The sequence below is a fragment of the Lycorma delicatula genome, chromosome 2 (genome assembly GCF_047948215.1).
Source record: "Lycorma delicatula isolate Av1 chromosome 2, ASM4794821v1, whole genome shotgun sequence".
Lineage (NCBI taxonomy): Eukaryota > Metazoa > Arthropoda > Insecta > Hemiptera > Fulgoridae > Lycorma > Lycorma delicatula.
In genome coordinates this window covers 4,317,645-4,341,005 of record NC_134456.1, presented here as the reverse complement: position 1 = coordinate 4,341,005, position 23,361 = coordinate 4,317,645, and the positions used below count along the sequence as shown (strand labels likewise).

General features: G+C 28.7%; 1 protein-coding gene across 9 annotated transcripts in view; it reads left to right on the top strand.

The window, feature by feature from the left end:
- Window positions 1-23,361, top strand: part of Liprin-beta (liprin-beta 1) — a 387,502-nt gene that overhangs the window by 342,012 nt on the left and 22,129 nt on the right. For all 9 annotated transcript variants that reach the window (XR_012755391.1, XR_012755390.1, XM_075358205.1 and 6 more), the window contains 6 exons: window positions 11,819-11,960; window positions 12,153-12,272; window positions 14,285-14,450; window positions 15,391-15,654; window positions 19,111-19,288; window positions 19,902-20,110. Coding sequence is in view for 7 of the 9 variants with exons in the window: in XM_075358205.1 (XP_075214320.1) it covers window positions 11,819-11,960; window positions 12,153-12,272; window positions 14,285-14,450; window positions 15,391-15,654; window positions 19,111-19,288; window positions 19,902-20,110 (1,079 nt within the window). In the remaining 2 variants the exon portion in view is untranslated. The remainder of the gene's footprint in view (window positions 1-11,818; window positions 11,961-12,152; window positions 12,273-14,284; window positions 14,451-15,390; window positions 15,655-19,110; window positions 19,289-19,901; window positions 20,111-23,361) is intronic.

The window sequence follows — 23,361 nt, the reverse complement described above, 5'->3', positions numbered from 1 at the left end:
AAACTGTTCACACCAGCCATATCCAAAATGAAAAAAAAAATTGCATAGGTGATCTATGACTAAACCTCTTTGTTGTTTTTTGATGCAAGAGTTTGTCAAGTACATCAACTCTGCTTTTTGTCATATTATAAAAATTAATAATTTCAGGTTTATGGTTCTCATCTACCACTCCTGATAAGTGGATCAAAGAAAGCAACAGCACTTTTCTGTATTTTTTGGCAGTGTAAGAAACTAGTGTCTTTATCATTGAACCATAAAACTCGAAGTAGAAATTCAAAGCGTTGTTTTGTCATATTAAAAAAAAAAAATGGAGATCCAGATTTGAGAGGGAACACATCTAATGTGTTCAGCCCAGAATTTCACATAATGCCACTCATGAACAAGACTCCAAGTAGAGCTTTTATTTCAGTAGAGCTTTTATATCTGTGGGCAAAATGAACCCAGGGTTGGACTTGAAATTTTATGCTACCATTTGAATTTGTAAATTTGTGTTGGTTAACCCCTTCCAGCATTTCACTGGTAATTAGCAAGGATAATAGTTCTGCAGATTTGTTTCCTCTAGCTTTACCTTTTGGACCAGGCAGATGCAGAATTATATTTTTGGCAGTAGTTTTCAAGTATTTTGATATAAAGGGCTTGTCCATCCATATAGTTTCATTATTTTTTCCCAGGGAAAAATTTCTATTATCATTGTCTTCCTCACTGAAGATGCTTTCTATTTTTCCCATGTCTGAAAGATCTTCGGTTTGAAATTCATCATCATCATCATCATTTCGGAGAAGTTCATTTCCATATTCTGATTCCTCTTCATTTTCTATTTCTGAGCTGTCAGAATCTGACATCCTGCTGCTGCCGTAGCTCAGCCAACACTTCTGCAGTGGTAAATTTTGTTTCTCTATACATTATCCTCTAAGAAAAAAGACCCGAGTTACTTTTTCATTAGTTTGAATAGTGTACTGTGTAGGAATAATTATGACAGTGTAATGTAGAGGTAGTGACTAAGATCAATCGCATACAATCCTATTTTATGAAGAGTGAAATACCTAATAATTTCACAAAAATTAAAAAGCAGTCTTGCGTTAATTCCAGTACGATGTATCAATTAAACTTTATTAATAAAAAAATAAAATAAAGTAATTAAATCTATAAAAAGAACCATACGTGAAAGTTTAGATGTATTAATAATACAGATAGAAATAAAGTGGGTTGGATGTGATTTGAAGAAAGAAAAATAACCAGAAAAATTAGTTGTGTACAACCTTGAAGCAAGGGCAGCAACAGCGCTACTGTGTGGTAGGATACCAGGCACCACATGTTGCTACTGCAATTTGTACATGTGCATTAGAAGAAAAACAAAGCCTTAGGTCAGATGCGACCTAACCTAATTAAGGAGGGTTAACTAGTTTCTAATGATCAAGATTAATTTTCCAACAGTATCCCAAAGCAGTTAAAAAGTGGTTCCGTACAACTACTCCCAATAAAATGAAAATTTAATGAAAAAAAAAATGACTTGTCCCAATTAATACTATACATATAAAACTTTGATTTACTGTTCATCCACATTGTCTCATTTTATTACTTGAGAATGATGATAAAATACTGTGTAAATGTATATGTATAATGTATTTATTATTAATCAGTTATTTTGTTGATCTCAATTTAGTCTAACACAAATTGAAAACAAGAATAAAAATTGCATTAAACATGTTCAACATTATTAACAAAATTTAAAATTTAAATTAACTTTTATAAAAAATGAATTATTTTTTTTAAAAACAAACATCATTTTATAAATTATTTTAGCTGATATAGATTTGAAAGTTTTTTTTTTACATTTTTCCACCCTAAAATATTAGCTGCCTGTAAAAAAAATTAAAAGATATACTAAGCCGGGTTTGTATTTTTTAATTCCAGTTATTCCTTTATTCTTTAAACATGTTGTATCATTTGATGTTGGTAAATTTATTTTTAGCACAAAAGGAACAGGTATAAAATTTAAATCTTCTCTTAATTTAATCATAGATAACACCTTATTTGCTTCAACACTTTAATTTATGTTACCAATATACAATACTGCATTCAGAAATGTCCATGTCATATAACTTGTTTACATCAGAAATTGTTTTTTTTAAAAAACCCTCTTATGAAATATTTTTATTTTAAATGACTGTAAAATACTTTGATTTGTAAAATACAGAAGTGAGTGATAATAGATGCAGATTTGTTTGTACAGACAGATATCAACTATGATATATGTGACAACTATGACTTGCATTAACTCATCTTTAGATTACAAAAAAAGAGAATGCCTAATTAAAAAATAATACTGTGAGAACTTAGAGTATAATATGCAAACAAATTTATTTGTTCCATATAACAAATAAATATATATTATTTATAAACTGTTTTCTCTTCTATTTTTTATATTGTTCGCCTTTTACAGTACCCTATTAAGAGATGTATTTCAAAGGATTTTAGATTATAAAATGGACTTCTATTTCTGAGGTACTGTTTTTTTCTACTGGTAACATTGATTTTAAATTTAAATTTGTTAAAGTAGTGCAAAATCAAAGTCTAATTAAAATTGTTTGTAAAAGTATATAAATTATTTATTTATTTTAAAGAACCTGCTAAAGAGCTAAAAATATTAATTTAATTTGCAATAGATTCTTTTTTTAATATGATTTTAATTTGTGGTAAATTATTCAAAAGATGATTTTCATTTTTTTTTTTTTTGCTTCTTATGCCAAAATTTAAAATTAATAATTTTTTAAGCTTAGCCATAAATAATGCTTTAAAATTAATATCTTATTTTAAAATTTTTTTGTGTGGTTGTTTTATATATTTTTAATCTGTGTGCGTGTGTGTGTTTTGTTTTTTTTACGTAGGTTTCAGTTTTTGTATATATATATATATATATATATATTATATTTTTAGGTAATTAATTCGTTGTGTATTTTTGTGGGAAGTTAAAATTATTGATTCAGTTGATCTAGCTGATTTCCATTTATTAATTCATTTGTTTTTAATATTATTACTTTTATTGTAAATTTTATCAAAGTCTATTATTATCATTATTATATTATTAACACAATTGCTAGCTTATTATTGATTATTGTTTTAATAATTATTATTTAAATAATTGAAACTTTTTTTGTGGTGTTAATAATAATCGAATAATCATTCTCATTATAAAAAGTTTTCTATGCTTTTTTCTTTAAAAGTTTGTTAGCAGCATGTTTATTTTACATTTTTGAATTTATTTATGTATTTTATTTATTGTTGTATATAGAAAAGATTTACGAGTATTTAAAAGTTATTTTCAGTTATATCCAGTTTTATATATTTCAGTTTAAAAAAGGTTTATTTTTTAAAAAAGTGATTTTATTATGCTGAGCATGTATATGCATGTTATGTAATCATGTGTGTTTCTAAGTAAATGTAAATTTGTAAAATTATATGCCATCCATTAATGAAAGGAGATGTTTCTCAAAATAATTAAAAACAAAAACATTTTTCAGGAACCAGTACTTTTTTTAGAATCAGAACATTGATTTCTACAGTTAAAACTGTTATGTTACTTCGGAATAGAAATATTGCTATTGGTAATATAATGACCCATCCTGGTTCTTACTTTCCAGCCTTATTGCTAATGCAGTAGCAATGTGATAAAGGGAAAGTATAGCTGTTGGTCAAAATTTTTTGTATGTAGATTTTGATGATGTCAGTGTTTCAAGACACCCTTAGTCCAAAGAACAGAAATAAAATTATTATAATTTATGGAAGATTTTCGTATGTACAAACATGTGTTGGCCTGTATTTTCATTATTGTCTCTGAACTTATTTAACATAAATTCTTTTAAAATGACCCGAAGGATTTCGATATATGGATCGTTGATAGCATTAAATTAAGACAAAATTTAAAAAAGAGAGGAGTTACTTGAATTTTACATCATTTCTAATTTTTTTTGAGAGAAAATTGAGCATTAGTATAATGAAAGTACTTTTATTTATATATATATATATATATATATATATATATATATATATATATATATGTATTTTATTAGATCAACGAAAGTACAGAATAAATAAAGTAGGATGAACTTACCTTATTCCACTGTATGTCCAGGAGTGCTTTTGCAATTTACTTGCTTCATCAGCTGCATTTTATATTATCTCAAATTACATTGCAAACTTTGTAAAATATTATCATATCATGCATTTATTTATTTTATTTATAATTTAAAACCTTTAATATTTTTATTTTTTTTAATTTAAACTTATTTAACATTTGAAATTAAATTGTAAAAAGTTTTACATATGTAAAAATATGACGTCAAAGCATAGAATCAAATTAAAAACCAAAAATTAAAATTAAAGCTTCAAATTAAAATCGAATAAAAATAATTTTAAGTAAACCATTTATGCATGTTGTCCATTTAACTGAACTTAGTAAAATAAGTTGTAATTCTGTTTTGATAGTGGTGTATAATTTAATATAGTTCAGTCAGTATAGTAAAATAAGTTCATTTAAACGGACAACATGCATAATTGCTTTACTTAAAATTATTTTTATTTGATTTTTAATTTTTAATTTTAATTTGATTTTATGCCTTGATGCTATTATTTACATATATAAATTAAATTAATTAAATTTTTACAATTTAATTTTTAACGTTTTAATTAATTTTTCTTGTTTTTAAATTTTGTTTTAGTTTTTAATTTAACTGAATAAAAGCTTAAAATGAAAAAAATAAAAAGATTAATGATTTTAAATTTTTAATAAAATAAATAAATGCATAATATGTTATAGTTTACAAAGTTTGCAATATAATTTGAGATTATATAACCCAGCTGATTTGAGTAAATTACGAAAGTGCTCCTGCATATTTAGTGGAATAAGGTAAGTCATCCTACTTTACTTATTCTGTAGTTTGGTTAATCTAATAAAATAAATATTTGTATATAGTAGAGAGGAGTATGATTCTTAAAAGAATTGATTTAAAAAAAATATATATATAAATCCTCTTTATAATTCCACAGTTGTAGTTTGATTGGATTTAGGGGTGGAGATATTCTACATTGTTTAAACAGTTTTTATCTCGTACTTCAAAAACCAATTGACCTAAAACTTTAAAATTTGACAAAAATATTTAGGTAAGCACATCCCAGCTTTTGACCTCATCGAATGAGAGATCTGCCCAAGCTGAATAATGTTGTACCAACTTGGACTGACGTTTGATGAAATAATTATTCAAATAAATTAACTATTTTGCCAAAAAACAAAAGGGCTGAATGGATCCCATACTTAAAATATCTATTTTTTAAACTTTATTTTTAAGATTGAATCTAGTGTTAATTTAGATGTCATGGGAATTTTTTAAACAAAGGAATCCTATGGAACTCGATGGAACAGAAGGGAACCAAGTGTTTTGAGGATGCTTTATCCCCTACTTATTACAGAAATTACAGACTAGACATTTGTTCCTAGCTGCTGGGTCTTTCTTAATATATTGCAGGTAATTTACTTTAGTGATCAGTATAACTAGCTTCTTTTTTTTTTAATTGGATGGGTTGCGTTCCAATCTTTTTCTAGATTGTGAGTCTTAAATTTACTGCTGGACATTTAGGAAGTTGTAGAATTGTGTATCCTTCTCTCGGTGCAATTCTCGTTCATTCCATTCTTCGAAGGTTTTTCAGTGCTAGTGCCTTTCAAGTTAGCAAGATGCGCCTGCTGGATGGAATCTAACATAAGAATTAACCATTTTTTAAAAATTTGTGATCTGTTTTACATTTTTTTACTAACAATTTTGATTTTTTTCTTAATTATAATTTTATACTGCATAATTTTTAAGGTAAAAATATCTGTACATTTTGATTTTTTTTTTGCAATTTTACTCTAAATATTGTACAAATAAGTCATAAATATTTAAAAATACATTAATATTTGAAATAATGATATTTGATGTATTTGAAATAAGAATCTGTGAAGGGAAAGTTAGACTACTATTTGTCACATTTTTTTGTATTCTTAACATTTTGAGGTCTCTTGAAATCAAAAAGTATTAATCTTTTGTCTTTATATCATGTTTGTATGTATATAAAGTATGTATGGCAGTGAAAATGGTTTTATTTTAAGTTTTGTTTTTAATAATAAAAGTTTTTTTTTTTCATAGACTATTACATCAGTTTTCTCAGAATTAGATTCTGTACTAGTTTTTATAATAAAATTACACATTTATTAGTCAGTTAACGAACTGACTAATAAATACTTACTGAATATTGTACTTCAAACCTAAAAAAAATGTGTTTTACATCACTGAATATTACTGTTTTACGTTGGCTATTATGAAAACTATAGGAGATACAGTTCTGGGATTTTTATTTGATTTTTCAGGTTAAGAAACATAAGAAACCATCAAGTTTACTCCTTATGTAACACCTTAAAAATTTCAGTATGAATTAATTTCACTGGGGAAACTGAATTCCAGGTGAAGTCTTTCACTAGCTCTAACTTGATAAAGTATTTTCAGACATATGTTTGTATGAACATTTTTCCTTATTTCAAGTTCTAGAATCAGTTCTCAAATTATTTTCCTTTTTTCCTAAATCACCCTCTATATTACTAATCAGTCAATCAGATTCCAGTGAACCTTTTCAGGCTCAGTTGTGGTCTTTTTACCTTTTCTCATTTTTAACAAGATTTATGTGTCTCATCTTTTATATTTCTGATGGAATATTCTCTTTGTTCATTTAAAAAAATTATCAGTTATTATATATAAAGAATTTTGAAAAAAATTCATTCTTAATTTAAATGAAAATTATTATATTAATTTTGAAATGATACAGTAGGAAGGACTAGGTGCTAAAATAAAAAAAAAAGATAATAAAGAAAAAATAAGATGTAATTTATATTTAATTTGTTTAAAAAAATATTATTGTATTTTAATAATTGTAATTAAAAAATTTAATTGTGTACATTATGGACTTAGTCTCTTACATGAAAGCTAATGCGTTAACATGCAACTTCATTGTATAATTGCTGGTGTTCGTTTGACTGGACCAAGGCACTGGTAAATGGAGGACTAGTAAAAATAATGGATATAAAATTGTCAGATTTGAAATAAAAATTACACAGTAAAAATAGGAGTAGGGGGAAATAAATCTACTAAGGTTATAGAAAAATTTCCCTCTTGAATGTTATAATATCCTGATGTTTGACTGAGATAAATTGTAATAATGGTAAGGAAAAAAATTAGTTCTTATCAATGATTCATAAATCCAGACTGTAGGATCTTATGCTGTTACTTCTGGTAATTACCCAAATATTGATTTGAGAATTATATGTTAATAATATTTTTACCTAATTAATATAATTTTCTTTATCTCGTTACAACATTTCAAGAACATAAAAGATTTATGTAGAATAAAATCTAAAAGCCTAACTTAATCTACAGAAAATTTTAAAAAACATTAAAATTAGAATTATGAAAGAAAGTTTGTCCAGTGAGATTACAATATATTAAGGTTTGAAAATTTGAAAACTTAATTGTAATTACGAGCTTGTAAAAAAGTATAAAGAAAAATAATATAAGAAACATATATTCCTGTAGTTGTAGCAGTTAAACGAATAATAACGATCTCTTTCTTTCTCTCTAAAAAAATTGCAAATTTAGAATAACAACTTAGTGGACAAGTAAGTACACAATGTTATAAGAAAGAATGAACTTGAATTTTCATGGGTTAAAGAATTATAAAGATTTTAATTTTTTAATAGTAAAAAACAAAGGACTATTTGACTTTTTTTTTATTGAAGAAAATAACATTGACTTTATTCTTCTTGTCCCAAGGTTAATAAAATATTATTGAAATAAAATCAGAATAGAGTTAAAAATTTAGTCTAAATAAAAATTAAAAAAAAAAGAATATTTAAAAAACCAAACTTTGAGCAGGAACTCACTATAACTAAAAAGAGATTATTTTTTTGTACTATTAATACTGGTGCCAGATAGCGATTAATAATTTTTTGTTAGTTTATAATTTGAATGAGTAATTTTAAGAAGTATTATTTCTTGATTTTTTTGTTTGTTTTATTTTTACTTATTTTACAAATATCAGCTTTCAATAATATTTCACTTGTTTATTAATTTTTGTACATATATATTGAATTTATTTTCCTGTTTTTACTGTTAACTGCATTAAATGCCAGGAATAAATAAAAAATGCCATAATAGTATAAAAAAATATGTGTTTTGTCCCACCTTTTTATGCGAATACATTTTATTTGCATGACTGTTTTGCATTTTTTAAATTTATTACTAATTTTTACTGATGTGGTAATATATTTGCATGTGTTGTTATGTATTTTTTCAGACCTCATCATTTAAAAATCTTAAAAACTAAAAAAATATATAATTGTATATGCTAGGCACATTATATTACATAAATGTAAAATATATATATATATATATACTACAGTGTGCTAATTAGTCCGAACACAGATCATATTTAATAAAAACTGACTTTATTTAGAAAAAAATCATACTTGTACAATTTGTGAATATCTAGTAATTAATATATCCTTGATTCTTAATCACTTCACGTACATGATTTATTATAGATTCAACAAATGCAATACATTTTTCTTTTTATTTCTTCATCATGAAACCATATCAATATTATTGCTTTAATGAGTTCAATTTTTGTGGTACAGTTCATTTTTGAGAGTCGTTTTTGATTATTAGCCAAAGACTTTCAATTGGGTTTAAGTCTGGTGAGTTGCCTGACCACAAAAGCACTTAAATGTTTTGTTCTTCAAAAAATCTTTCCTCTTTTTTGACAGTATAGCGAGCGTGGCACTAAATTTTGTTGGAACACTCCATTGGCTTGTAGAAATTTGTTTTGAAGTTGAGTCAACCCTTTTTCTTCAGAATTTTGATATATCTATCACTTTTCAACATACCAACTAGAAGCAATGAACAACGGCCTTCAAATGTTAAACAAACCAAAAATTTTGTTTTCCGAGGCTGTTTATTTGATTGTTGGATATGAGCTAAATGGTAATGAACGAAAACGAGATGACTTTACTGTAATGAAACCATTTGCACCTGAACATAAAAATGTTACTTGTTAGAAAACAAAACCTTTTTTCCTGTCTTCTTCGGTCCAGTTAGAATGTGCTTTGGCCCACAAGAGCCTTTTTTTGCACACTGATGGTGTTTAAGCTGCTTGCTGCTTTTATCTGGTAGACAAGCTTTCCATCCAACTGCAAGAAGTTGGTGCGTCTAACAGTTGTCAAATGTAAATCTGTTCCACTGGCTGCTAATTCTTGATTTAAGTCCACAGCAGATAATTTGGATCAAGTTTATTTTTTCTCACTAAGCTGTGTTTGAATAGTTTTCTTTCATGGCCACAGTTGCTTTTCCTTTGAGGTGAAATGGAACCGATTTCTTTGAATTGTTTTAAACTATCGTTCACTGCCCCTAGTTCAACACTACACTCAAAAGCTATTTATCATTATACATACTGGTATGCTCAGAAAGAGAAACAATTCTCGAACTTTTTCTTAGAGTTATGTTCAATATTATGTATTTAAGACATAGAGAACAAAAAAATATAAAAATATGAATTTGTAATAAAAAATTAAATAAACTTTTACAAAATGCTATTAATAACATGGAAATTGCAAAATAATCGAAGAACAATAACCTCACGTTACATAGACAACTTTAAGAATGGGTTTGGTCAAGCAGTATAACCCAACATAGAAATAAATAAAAATAAAAAAATTCCCTGTGTTCAGATTAATTTACATGCTTCTATATATATAAATCATATATTAAATATATGATTACTTTTAATTTTTTATTCTGGTTCAACATATATGTTTTTAACAAAACTGACTAGTATGTTTTTAATGCATGTAATTTATGTGCATTAAAAGTCCTCATTGTCTGATATTCACATTTCTGCTGGTTTGTTACAGAACATCATAACTTGTAAGCTTTTGCCCTTTCTAATACTATTTTTCGTTCTTGATAGAACTGTTTGTGTCATAGTAATGTTATGAATTGTTCAAATGTCTAATAAATGTTTTAACTATAACCGTACTAATGCTATGTTCAGTATCACACCTAAACTACAGTAATTTTAGCTGTTTTTAGCAATTCTATAGAACTACTTATACAGGACATTCATAACCAGTAGCACTGCCATCATATTAATAATGACATAACAATGTTTTATCTTTTTTTTTCTGTCAGAATAGGGGAAACCGTATAGGCACTGTGCAGTCTGCAGCCTCGCAGTTGTGAGAATCTCCCTTGTAGGGGTACTCACTAAAATCCCTTCCTCTACAACATGGAGCCCACCTTACATTATTATCGCAGCATTCCATGTGTTTTATGTCACTTATGTTCCCATTGCTGGCCCAATGTAGGGTTTTGTATTTTTTTTCTTTTCCACAGGAGGCCAATTGTTAATTATTTGTTAATGAAAACTTTCTCTCTGTTACTTTATTAAAGATCATTTCATGCATTTGTTCTGCCTTAGCTAGTAATTCTGATATAAAAACTGGAATGTGTGTAGCTGAAACTGCAGAACAATACACATACAAACAAACAAAATTACAAAAGTTTGGGTTAAAACAAGTTTTCATCACACTCATTTATACTTTGTATTCCTTAAAGCTGAAGTTGCAGTGTTATTTTTGTTTTGTAGTAAAATTTTAATTTTGTTACTAACCTCCTCCAGCCATTTCATCTATATACAGCAGTGATGTACAGCTATTGCATCCATTTACTGCATATCGATCTCCAATCTCCTTTATCAAAAATGTCCCCATCATTTAATTGTCTCCTCCGTATTGCTTCATCCATTCCTTTATGGCACCTATTTCTTGGCCTTGTCGTTCCTTCTGCAATGCAGGGTCCATGCCCAAATCTTTTGTGGCACAGTCGACCATCATGTATTCTGGATGTGTGCCTGTATCATATAAGTTGTTTCATTTCAATTGTGTGCTATAATGATGAGTCAGTTCTCATTTCATCCCTAATCCTTTGGTTACTTAGACAAATCTATCGGAGACCTCTGGCAACATGTTTTTCAATACATCATATTCGTTGCTGCAATTCTTCTTTCAAGTTTTTTCAATGTTCAAACCTCCACACACTATAAATGAAGCAAACACTCAGTTTTTTTGTCTTTCTAGATACGCTGAAATTCCAGATAACAGAATACAGTGACTGAATAATAGATCTTCCTTTTTGATCTTATTTAAAATATCATACTCGTCTCTTCCAGCTTATGTTAGCGTAATCCCCAGATATTTAACTTCACTTACAGATACAGTCATTTCCTTTCCCACTTGCAGGGTTTTCCCTTATCCTCTGATCACCAAATACTCTTAATTCCTCTTTTCCATAATTATTTATAAACCCCACTTTTTGTATTCCTCGTCTCTTAAATCATCTCCTTAAATATATAGGCTATGTCATTCTCATCTTCCACTAAAATGATTATCATCAGTGAATAACAAACTCTCCACCACCCAAATCTATACCAATTGGCTTACATTTTCATCTCCAGTTAATTAAAATTCTTTTGTGTATAAATCTTAAAAAAAAGTGTGGAATAAGCAACATCCTGCTTCAGATCTTTATTTACACTAACCTTCTAAAAAGTGTAACTGTTAATTTTGTTACTTATTAATATATCTTAATTTTAAGTAAAATAAATAGTTCATGTATGTCATTCTCATTTAGTAATTAAAAGCCAATGTATCATATAATTTCTAATTATTTTTTTTTTGTTCCAGCTGAAACAGAAACTGTTGTTATTAGTGATACAGTATCAGAAGCAGATGTATCAACCAGTGCTAATGAAAATTTTTCACAATCAAGTCCTACTCCATCATTACAAACAAATAAAGCAAAGGGAATCAAAAAAATATTCACTCGGTACTCTAAATTTTTATTTAATTTTTAAAAAATTTAATTTGTAGAATTATTTTAATCCATAAATCATTTTCAGAATAAAATATAATTATATTATCTAAAATTATTAGTTTTATATTTGGTATGATTTTTATGTCTTAAAAAATATTTATGTTTTTATAACTTTAGGGATATTTTTGTTAATTTTTTTTTCAGAATGAAACGTAGTGGCTCTGGTAGTCTTGATGATTTACCAGGGGATAGTGAATTTCGCCGTGGAGGTGTAAGAGCTACAGCAAATGCTAGGTTAGGTTGGACAACTACTTCTTCTCCAAGGTATTATACTTTAACTATCAAGATACATAATGTTTGCTAATGTAATGTATAGAATGTTTCAAAAGCTTCCTAGCGTATTTCATTAGCATATTCGTTAGATTAAAATTATGGAAATTTATGAGTTATCCTAAAATTAATGTACAGTTCACCAGGATAGAAAAAAATTTATTGTACACCAAATTAAGTTTAAAATCCTTCCTTCAGCATAATCTCTCATGTGTAATTATGCTCACCTATGGTCTGGCAGCTGAATTTCTGTACAGAAAAAACCTTTGTTGAAGTATAAAATTCCCTGGGTCATGACAGCCTGCAATTCTTTCAACCTGCTAAAATGAATTCCTCAGAGTAGTTCATTTAGCTTTGGAAAGAGATGAGTCTGACACACAAATCAGGACTGTATGGTGGACGGCAAAGTGTTTTGCAAGTATAATTGATGAAAATATTAGTGACAGAACTCAGAATATGTGGGTGTGCATTATCATGTAACGTTGACACATTGCTGTTGATTTTTTCTGGATACAGATTTTGAACTTTCAGTCAAAAAACCTTCTGAATAAAGATTCTGAAACAAGTAGCAGTTCCACTAACACTGTTTGGCAGTTTCTATAGCAATACCACCCTCTTTGTCATAAACAAAAATCATTTGTTTCACTTTTGATTGCATCGTACACGTATCCATATTGAATTGATAGCAGTTATTCAATTCAAGAACTGCTCATCTTCCCTTTCATGATGTGTAAGCATTCCTTTGGGATTTCAAGACATATTGTTTTTTGCTGCTCTTAAGTTGGTGTGGTACCCATTGCGTTGTAATTTATTTTTGTGCAATTGTTCCATTAAAAGGCAGTTTACTGTAGTTTAATTCCCAGAATGCAGAATTAAAAAAAAATCAAATTAACTGTAGCTATTAACATAAAACATACATTTTTTAAGTACCCCTTTTTGTATCTACATTCTACATTTAGTGTATTCATCTAGTGTTTTCTTTCTTGAAACAGACCTGGAACCTTTTTTCCAGTACACTTTGAGTTACCCTATCGCAATATCAGAAACTCTTCTAGTACAATCTTTGGGAACAGACAGAAATCACGAGCAGCTAAGCCTTGTGAATAAATACAGTATATAATTTGAGTAATCAATTTTTTTTACCAGAGACTTTCTAATGAGAGTGCACAGCGACTTAAAATTTTGCCTGATTGGGTATTTGATTTGTCAAACTACAATTCAGGTTTTTTCCTCCAAGTAGAATCTCAGAATCTTTCATCAACCACACTTAGTTGTCTGTTAGGTTTATCAAATTTTGTACTTTTTCACAGTTAAATTTGTGTGGATAACAAAAAGAAACCATTTTTAATTTTTTTTTTTAAAGCTTAGTAACGTGTTTGATTTAGTTCCACATATTTTACTGATAGAATAAACTTAGTAGTTATGGTATCAGAAGAACTATTTACAGTTGTTTAAAGTTATACCTCATAAACTGTAAACAGGTAAATGAGATTCCATTTTTTGATAGGACATGTAAAATTTAGATCCTTTCTTCAAGATTTAGAAAACAGGAAAGAGTACTCAGTTCCTTGCGTTTTTATTGTTTATTAATGATTTTTCTCAAACTCTTGTATCATTCATTGTCAATATCTTTACAGGTGACAGTCTTATCATCTGAAGATAATTATTTAAAAGGACTTGGAAATTCTCAGTAGCATTTCAAAAAATTATTCACTTTACTGATTGTAACTGTTTAACTTTAAATGTTAATAAAATTGTTGCATTGTGCTTTTCAGGTAGCTGTAAAAATTCTGGTTGAGTAGATAGAATTCCCATTAATAATAAAAGTAGTATGTCTTTTGCCCACAAAGCAAAATTTCTTGGTATTTTATTAACACTCAGAAATTAAAAAGGATAACAATTAAAAGTTTTTTGTATGAATTCCAAAGTAATTATTTTTATTAAATATAAATATTACTAATCAACTTACTTATATGTTTCATGTAGTCATTTGTAATTTTTTTTAGAAATCCAGACCTACCATTTTCAGAATGGAATTGTGAGGTATTGTGTACATGGCTTACCGAAATGGGTTTGGATTATTGCAATAGTGAAGCACGTAGATGGTTAAAATCTGGTACCCAACTTTTATCAGCTACATCGCAAGAAATTGATAAAGAATTGGGTATTAAGGTTAGTTATAACAAATGTTTTAAGAGTTTTTTTTTTTTTGTAATATTTGTTACTCAATACTTGTTACATTTAACTCAGATCTTTCACTACAATTAATTTACTTATTTTTTCGTTTAATTAGTTTAATTTCTCATTAAATTTGTGTGTGTGTGTATGCACACACACACACACACACCCTGCATGTGTTATGGTAATGGTTGCTGATAGTTGATAAACCTCTCCATTTTTCTTTTTCTGTTGCAATTTCCTAGCCTGATTGCTTATCTGACATCCTGTACACTCAAAACAATCTGTTTCACATATTCTTTGTTTTATTTTATGTTTTTAGCTTCTCTTCTTCCTTGTGGAACTTGATTCACTAAGTTGTGCCTTAATAAGTCCACCAAGATTTTCCTCTTTTTATATGAATTAGCCATAGTCACTCTCTAATAATCATCTTTAAACCTCTCTATGTATGAGGTGTGGCTAAAAACATTGGATTAATGGTGGAAAAACCTTTATTTTTTATTCTTCACAATTTTAACATGACCACCTTCAATATACTTCCTTCTCTTCATGATCCCTACACAGCTCCATGTAAATTTTCCATTGGTCAAAGCAGTATGGAAGTAATTTTCAGATATCATATTCATGGTCTCTGTCGCTTTCTCTTTCACAGCTTAAACTGTCTCAAATGTCATTCCTGTCAGTGCTGATTTTACCTTGGGAAATAGAAAAGAGTCACACTCTTCTCAGACTTCTTGGGACTAACAGAATATGCAGCTTGCACATCGATCAACTTTTCTGGTGTTAGCACTTTTAGTCGACCACTTTTGGCTGCATCTGCCACATTCCCTGTCTCTTGGTACAGCCGCTTGTTCAATTGTATGTATTATTCTTTAGTATTAAAATAATTAACTAATTAGACAGTTAATATATGTTGATATTATTATTTTTTTAGAATCCACTACATCGTAAGAAGTTACATTTGGCATTGCACTGTGAAAGAGGTTCTTCAGGTGATTCACAGTTACCAGCTGCTGGTCAGCTGAGTACTGCTTGGGTCTTGCGATGGCTTGATGATGTCGGTTTGCCACAGCATAAGGACGCATTCCTTACTGCTCGTGTTGATGGTAGACTTTTACATAGGTTAACACTTGATGATTTGGCTGCTTTACATGTTACATCTGCTCTTCATGTCTCCAGTATTCGTACTGGAATTCAGGTAAATTTTTTTATTTTATTAAAGCATGAGGTTGTTCAATAACAAAATATGCAAATGGCAGTGAACTTAAATGATGGTTTTTAATGGAAGGTAATGCACTTTTTTTTAGATGCATAATAATTTTTGTTGAAAGTTTCTTCATTTTGATCCAGAATCTAAATGTTATAGTATGGAATGGAAATATCCAAGTTCATCCACCAGGAAAAATTTTGAAACCCCCTATCCATCGAATCAATAAATTGATGCTAACAGTGATTATAAAAGTTCAATTTATTGTGATTATTTAGAAGAACAACTTAAAATCAGCACTGAGTGCTGATGGCCTTTGTCATCAAAACAAAGGCCACAGCCTTTGTTTTGATGACAAAGGCCATCATTGATTACATTGTTTTACAGGTCACCATTGATTACATCTGTTTTTTGTTTTTCCAAAAAAATGATAAGTGTTTTATTAGAGCAAATAATTGTGAAATTTCATATGAAACTTTGAAAAACCACTACTGAAACTTATCTTTTATTAAAAAAAAGTATATGGCAATGAATGTTTATCATATGTGTGGATTTTTGAGTGGTTTAAGCATTTCCAAGATGGATGAGAAGACGAAGATGATGTTCGGCCAGGTTGCCCTTTCACATCAAAAATGTATAAAAATATTGAAAAATTGATAATGTGATCCGATCTGACCATCGGTTAACTATTCGTGTGATTGCTGGAACTGTAGGAATTGGCAAAGAATGCATAAGGCAAATTTTACGTAACAGTTTTAACATAAAGAGTGTGTGCAAAAATGGTGCCTAAAATTCTTACAATCGAACAAAATGAAGCTTGTGAAAATGTTTGTTCCGACACTTTGAATGCCATTGAAAATTATCCAAACTTCTGGGAAAGAGTGATAACATTTGATGAGTCTTTGTTTTTCAGTTATGATCCCGAAACTAAGCATCAATCCATGCTTTGGAAGGCCCCCAATATCACCGAGAGTTAAAAAAGCTCAAATGAGCAAATCAAAATTCAAAGTGATGATGACTGTTCTTTTTTTTTTTGTATATTCAAGATTTTGTGTACCTTCACTGTGTTTCTGAAGGTCAAACTATTAATCAACATTAATACCTTGAGGTCCTTGCTCAACTCTGTAAAAAAATAAGAAAAAAACAACCCAAATTGTGGAAGAACAAGTCATGGGTTCTTTATCAGGACAATGCATCGGCCCACACTGTATTGTCTGTCAAGACGTTTCTAGCCAAATATAACATCTTAGTGTTAGACCATCCACCTTATTCGCCTGACCTGGCACCATGTGACTTTTATCTGTTACCCAAGGTCAAATCTGCATTAAAAAGAACAAGATTTCAAACTGTTGAAGCTGTGAAAGAAATAACAGCACACATCATGAAAGAGCTCACAGAAGACTTCCACCACCACTGTTTCGAACAATGGAAAATTCATATGGAGCATTTTAGGGATAGAGGAAGGGTGAATATTGAAGGGGATAATAACCAAATATATATATAAATATAAAATAAAATATTTTACAGCATTAGTCTCAAATGAATTTGAAGGTATGGAAGGTGTCAAAAACCCTATTTTAAAGGTTATAGAGATAGTATTGCCACCTCTCTGTCAGGTTGTCATACTTGCCAGAGAGATGGCAAGTATGACAACTTGATAGAAAGGCAGCAACCTCTTGAAAATGATCAAGGTAGCGACACCCCTCGATAATTTTCAATTATTTATTTCTTTAATTATTGAATTATCCTCGTGATTTAAAAGTTGGTTAAAAGTTTTGCATGTACTGTTATTTTAAAATATTTTATGTCAGTATAATGTTTTTGTTAGTGTCTTTGTGACTGAATTTAACAATTTTTCTAAGATTTTTAGTTTTTACCTAAAATAAATATTTTCAGTGATTAAGTTGTGATGTTTCATAAGATTGCAGTTTTTATTCTAAATTTAGTAAACTCTAGTTTTGATTGTCTTTTTACAGATACCTTTCACTTACAGTATAGCAGCTACGGTGCTAAGATGTTACAAATTTAATAGTTTTAACACATTTTTTACTTTTCTGATTTTCTTTTCTGATCTTGGCTGATTTGTTTATTTCAGCGTATGTACATCATCCTATTTGTTCAGTTATCCATTTTACTCTTATCCGTGTCTTTCTTTATGTTTGTACTCTCCAAAGTATATTTTATAATCAAAATAATTAAACCTGAATGCTTTAATATGTTTCTATTTAATGTTGTATTTTTACAAAAATAATCTTATTTCTGTCAAAAATATCTTTTCTCAAGTTTTTTTAAAACCTCTTAATTTTGTATTTCGATCAGAATATCTGGCATTCTTTGCAATACCACATTTAAACATTTTCCATATTATTTTTATTAATGTTTTTTTTTTGTTTTTCTACTTTAAAGCACTGCACTCTGTAGTAATATAAATAATATGTTTTTAATTTCTAATTTCTAAATGCATTTCTTATCCTCTACATATCTGTGAGGTGGCTGAATTGAAATGCACACTGGAAGATAACAAAATGTCACACAAAGCAATGGGCGATTCCATTTTGAAGTTTCATTTCCCTACTACTAATACTGCAAAATTCGTTGACTCATACTCTCTCATTTTCTGTTTGTCATTTTTTTGGAGCTGAGTATACGCCTAATATGTGAATGCATAGTGAAAAAAAAAAAACAGTAAATTCATTTTTAATAGCGGAAGAAGTGAATGCTAGTGACATTCATCATAGTCTAAAAGCTGTTTATAGTGATGAAAATGTTGATTGAAGTACTGTTAGTAGGTGGGCGGGTAATAATAAAACCCTTTGCTTCGGAAGCTGATAAAGTGAATATTGAGGATGAACCTCACAGTAGTGGACCAGTTTCTATGACTAACGAGAAGCATTAACTGGAGGTGTATGAATTAATTCAAGCTTAGTTGACTGTAAATTCTGTACTTAATATAACCTTAGGACATATGTGTGTTGTGTTCAATAATTGATGGACCCAATAATTCTCCAACATGATATTGCTTGGTCATACATATCTGCCAAGGCCACTGTGAAGTTGAAATTTGAATCTATTTACACCCTTCATGTTCATTAGATTTAGCGCTCTGTGTTTTCGTTTCTTTCTACAATTGAAGGTAATATTAAGGGTATTCACTTCACCATGGATGATGAACTGAAGAACACACTGAGGTTATGGTTGAAGGAATGACGCTAGTTTTCTTCACTGATGAAGCGAGAAAACTGGTTCACCATTGGGAGGAATAGCTGTAAATGGTGAAAAATAAATGTAACTTTTTGTTACATTAACAAAACGGATAACAGTAACTGATACATTAACTGATAACAGTTACTGATGGATGATAATGAATTTTTTAGCAAGTGAAAAATGCCATTCTTGACAAAATTTCTAGCTTGTTTTTTTCATGTGGTTTTTATTTTGTCATTGCAGGTATTGAGGAGTCAAAATTTTGAACCAAATTGTTTGATAAGAAGATCAAACCCGGAAGAAAATAATGTTGAAAGTGAAGGTAAAGCTTCTGAAGTTGCATTGTGGACAAATCACAGGGTGATGGAGTGGTTGAGAGCAGTTGATTTAGCTGAATATGCTCCTAACTTGAGAGGATCTGGTTTGTATTTTATATCTTATTACTTGTCAAATGAATTTTCTGAAATGCTGCTTCCAAGTTAATGACCGTTTCAGTTTTTTTTTGAAGAGGTAGAATATAACTGTTTAAAAGAAATTTCATGAAAAAAGTTTCAAATAAAAATTTAGAACTGGGAAAGTTCTAAATTTAAAATATTAACTATTGAATATTTTTACATCTGTTTTTTGGTATTCTAATTGTTTCAGATATTTTTTGAGTGCCTGTAACTAGGGTTTTTAAGAAGAATCTAGTCAGAATGGTTAGCAATACCTTAATGGTTATTTTGTTAACCAGATGATTCATTAAGCTAAAAATTGTAATTCTCATAATAATTTCAATTTCATGAAATTTATATTGTTACTACTTCTATTCTTTCACCCATATACTTCTTCAATATTAATAAATATTCAGAAAGTGTTGGAAAGGACATCTGATACAGAGGGCTCTCTGGTATGAGAGGGCTATGAATTCAAATTTAGCATAATCATTATTTGATCACTTTTCAATTTCCATTCAATAAAGTTTCTGTGATTCATATGACATACTAAAGTTTTTGGGAAATTTGAATGTATGTAATTCATTTTAAATTATTTAGGAGTGCATGGAGGCCTTTTAGTTCATGAACCGAGATTTACTGGAGAATTGTTAGCCAGTCTGTTGTCAATACCACCTGGTAAGACACTTCTTCGTCGGCATCTTACCACCCATTTTAAGGATCTTTTGGGTCGTGAAGTTATTCAAGAAAAAAGAGAAGCTGAAGCCAGTCTCGGATACATACCACTTACTGTTACTGCCAAAATAAAGGTAATAGTAATTCTTTGTATTTCCTATCACTCATTGTGGTAATTTTTAATATAGTATTGGGAAATAACCTTATTAAATTATTCGCTTCTAAAGTATTTATTTTTATGTTTTTATTGAACCTTTTATAAATTTTACATGTTGATTTACAATGCATTTTACTTGTTATAATGATTAAATAGAAATTTAGAATGGTTGTAATGAAGTAAATTACTCAAGTACTTAAATTTTTAAAAGGATGACTATAAATATTGCTCAAAGAGAAATAATAACTTTGATAATTTAAAATTATGTATAAACAAATTATTTTTGTTATAAAAAATGCAGTTTTAAATAATATTTTTAAAAATAAAATATATAACAAACAAAAATCATTAGATCTGATTCTTTTATATACTTAAATAACAATACTCCTAAAGGTTTTATATATATATATATATATATATATATATATATATATATAGATCCACTTAAGATGGAACAGGAATATCAACTGCGTTATGGCATGTTCAGTATGAAATCAATTTCTGTAAATGCCAAAATAAGACACGATACTGCAATGATTAAACTAGAAAGCCTATATGCAGTAGAATACTTATTCCTGAACAATAAAAATTGGCTGAAGAACTTGAATAGAAGGAAAGAAAGATCCAGGTCCAAAAAGAAATCAGAAAGTATACAGATTAAGATCAAATGAACAATTATATCACATTAGCATGAACAGTAGAAAAACTCGCTACCATTCTTATTCTTTGATGCTTTTATGATCACCTCAAGGGAATTCCCAGAGAGAGGTTAGCTAAAAATGTTCTACAGTTTACAGGAAATAGAAAGACAGACTGGTAAGTAGTTGAGGACCTAGTTACCTTCCTGAAAGAAGTTGAGGGTCTGAAGATAGTTGAGGTTCTTTCAGGTTCTCAGCTACCTCCTTGTACAAAAAAAAAGCTGGTTGTAACAAAATACAACTAGAACTGATCTATAATGAACAAGAATACAGCAGAATGACCCAGAGTATAAAGAGGCTCCAAATGTGCAAAATGAGAAGTAAAACAAAACCGAACACCTTGTCAGAAGATAAAAGCTCAATCCAAGTGGATGAAAAGTTCTGATAAAAGATGAAAAAGCAGGCAACAAACAAAAATATAATAGTAATTTATCCTTTCACTGTAATTATGTAAATTTTACCAAAAACGTTAACTAGTTTTATCGGTGAGGTGTGAGATATCCTCTCTTTCCTCTTTATATGATAGATGGGGCACAAATTGTATTGTAACTTCACAGCATAATTACCAAGGTTTGACTGACTAAACAAAGGCTTAGGAAACTTGACAAATAATGGAAAATATTGAATATAAAATTATTGTATGTGAAACAAAAAAAATATCCATTTTGGATGATGTAATATGCTGATGGTGGATCAAGACATAGTATAATAATAAAATAAAAAATTTATCTACGATTCAGAAATCTAGACAAATAGGTTTCATGGCTGAAACCTGTAGTAATGACCTAAACATTGATATGAAAATAGAAATCTTTTTTAATTTAATTAAAGAAACTTTATCATACTACAAAAAACTGCAATTACTGAAAAATTTTAAAATTCAAAGTAATATTTAGAGATTTGGAAAATTAATATAATTAATAGAATTTTGGGATTCATAAGCCTAGAATCATGTTTAAAGAAGCAATTAAATTAATTATAATTTCTCTCTTTCTTTCTTCCTCTTGTAGTAGAAATGAAAACCCTAGAAAATGAAAATTTAACTGCATGATAGACAAATACACTATTATAAGGTTATTAAGATATAACTATCTTACATGAGAAAGTGAAATTGAATTTTGATTATCCTTATATGGGTTCAAGAATTATAAGCACTTAAAAAGGTTAATAGAAACAAAGAACTATTTGACCTAATTTCTATTGAAGAAAGACATTGTTTACCAGATTCAGTATTGAATAATAATGATAAACCTATCAAATAAATAGATCATATTAAGACAATTTTTTTTTTTTTTTTTTTGAGGTACAAGTACAATATTTTCTAACAGTATAAATCTATTATTCATTCTATTACTAATTCTGTTTCAATAATATGTTAACCTTGAAATAAAGACATTGAACTTTATATATTTTATTTGAAGGTTAACATATTATTGTAGTAATAGAATGAATAATAGATTTATACTATTGGAAAATATTGTACTTTTACCTAAAAAAAAAATAAATATGTCTTAATGTGACTCTGGTAAATTTACTTACTGAATCTGGTAAATTTTGAATTTTATTAGAAGCCACTTTATTCTTTCTGGTGTTTTATTAATTTAAAGTTATGTTAATTAGTCCATTATAAGTGCACATTGAAATTGAGGTTCCAGATTGCTGTTTCAGTTCACTATTAAGAGTTGAATATCTCTTTGAATATGTTATATAAGGCTTGTTTTTAAAGTAAAGTCTATTTTGAATTTTCTGTCTTTATATGCAGTGTAAACAGATGGTTTTTGTGAAGCTCAGTTATTTCAATCAGTAGTCAGCAGTGTTACTAACAATAGTTTAGTCATTTTATTGTTAATTGCTTATATTCAACCATTTATAATAATTGCTACAATTCTTGATCCTGCTGAGAGTGAAATAAGAGAAGTAATTCAATCTTTAAAGCAAAAAACAATTATGCGACTGAAATTCACAAGCAAATTTAAGATGTTTATGGGCCAAATATTATGAGTGATGCTAAAGTAAAACAGCCTGATAACAGATGATTTGATAGAAAAGGTATGAGAAAACCAGCACCTTATCAAGTCACAATTATCTTTGATGTTTCATGATCTTTGATTTATGAAGTTTGAACTGCAAAATTGGACTATAAAAAATTGTGTACAGGATGGTTGCTGAAGATTTCACCCACCCACACAAGGAAAAATGTCTCATTTCAACGCATGAATTTTTGCAGCTGTGAAGATGATGAATTGTTTGATCACATTGTTACTGAAGTTGAAGCCTGAATTTCTTATTTGAATGTTGAGACATAGCAGCAATCAATGTGGGGCAGCATTCATCATCTCTTAGAACAAAGAAGTTCAAACAAGTACGTTCAGTAAAGAAGCTTATGGTTACTGTTTATTGGGACAGAAAAGGTCCCTTACTCGTTGAATGTAGTGATCACAGAACTACTGTGATGCTGATGTGCATTATGAAATGTTAAAAAATCTTGGATAAAAAACAAATGATGTGGGATATTGTTTTTTCATGAAAA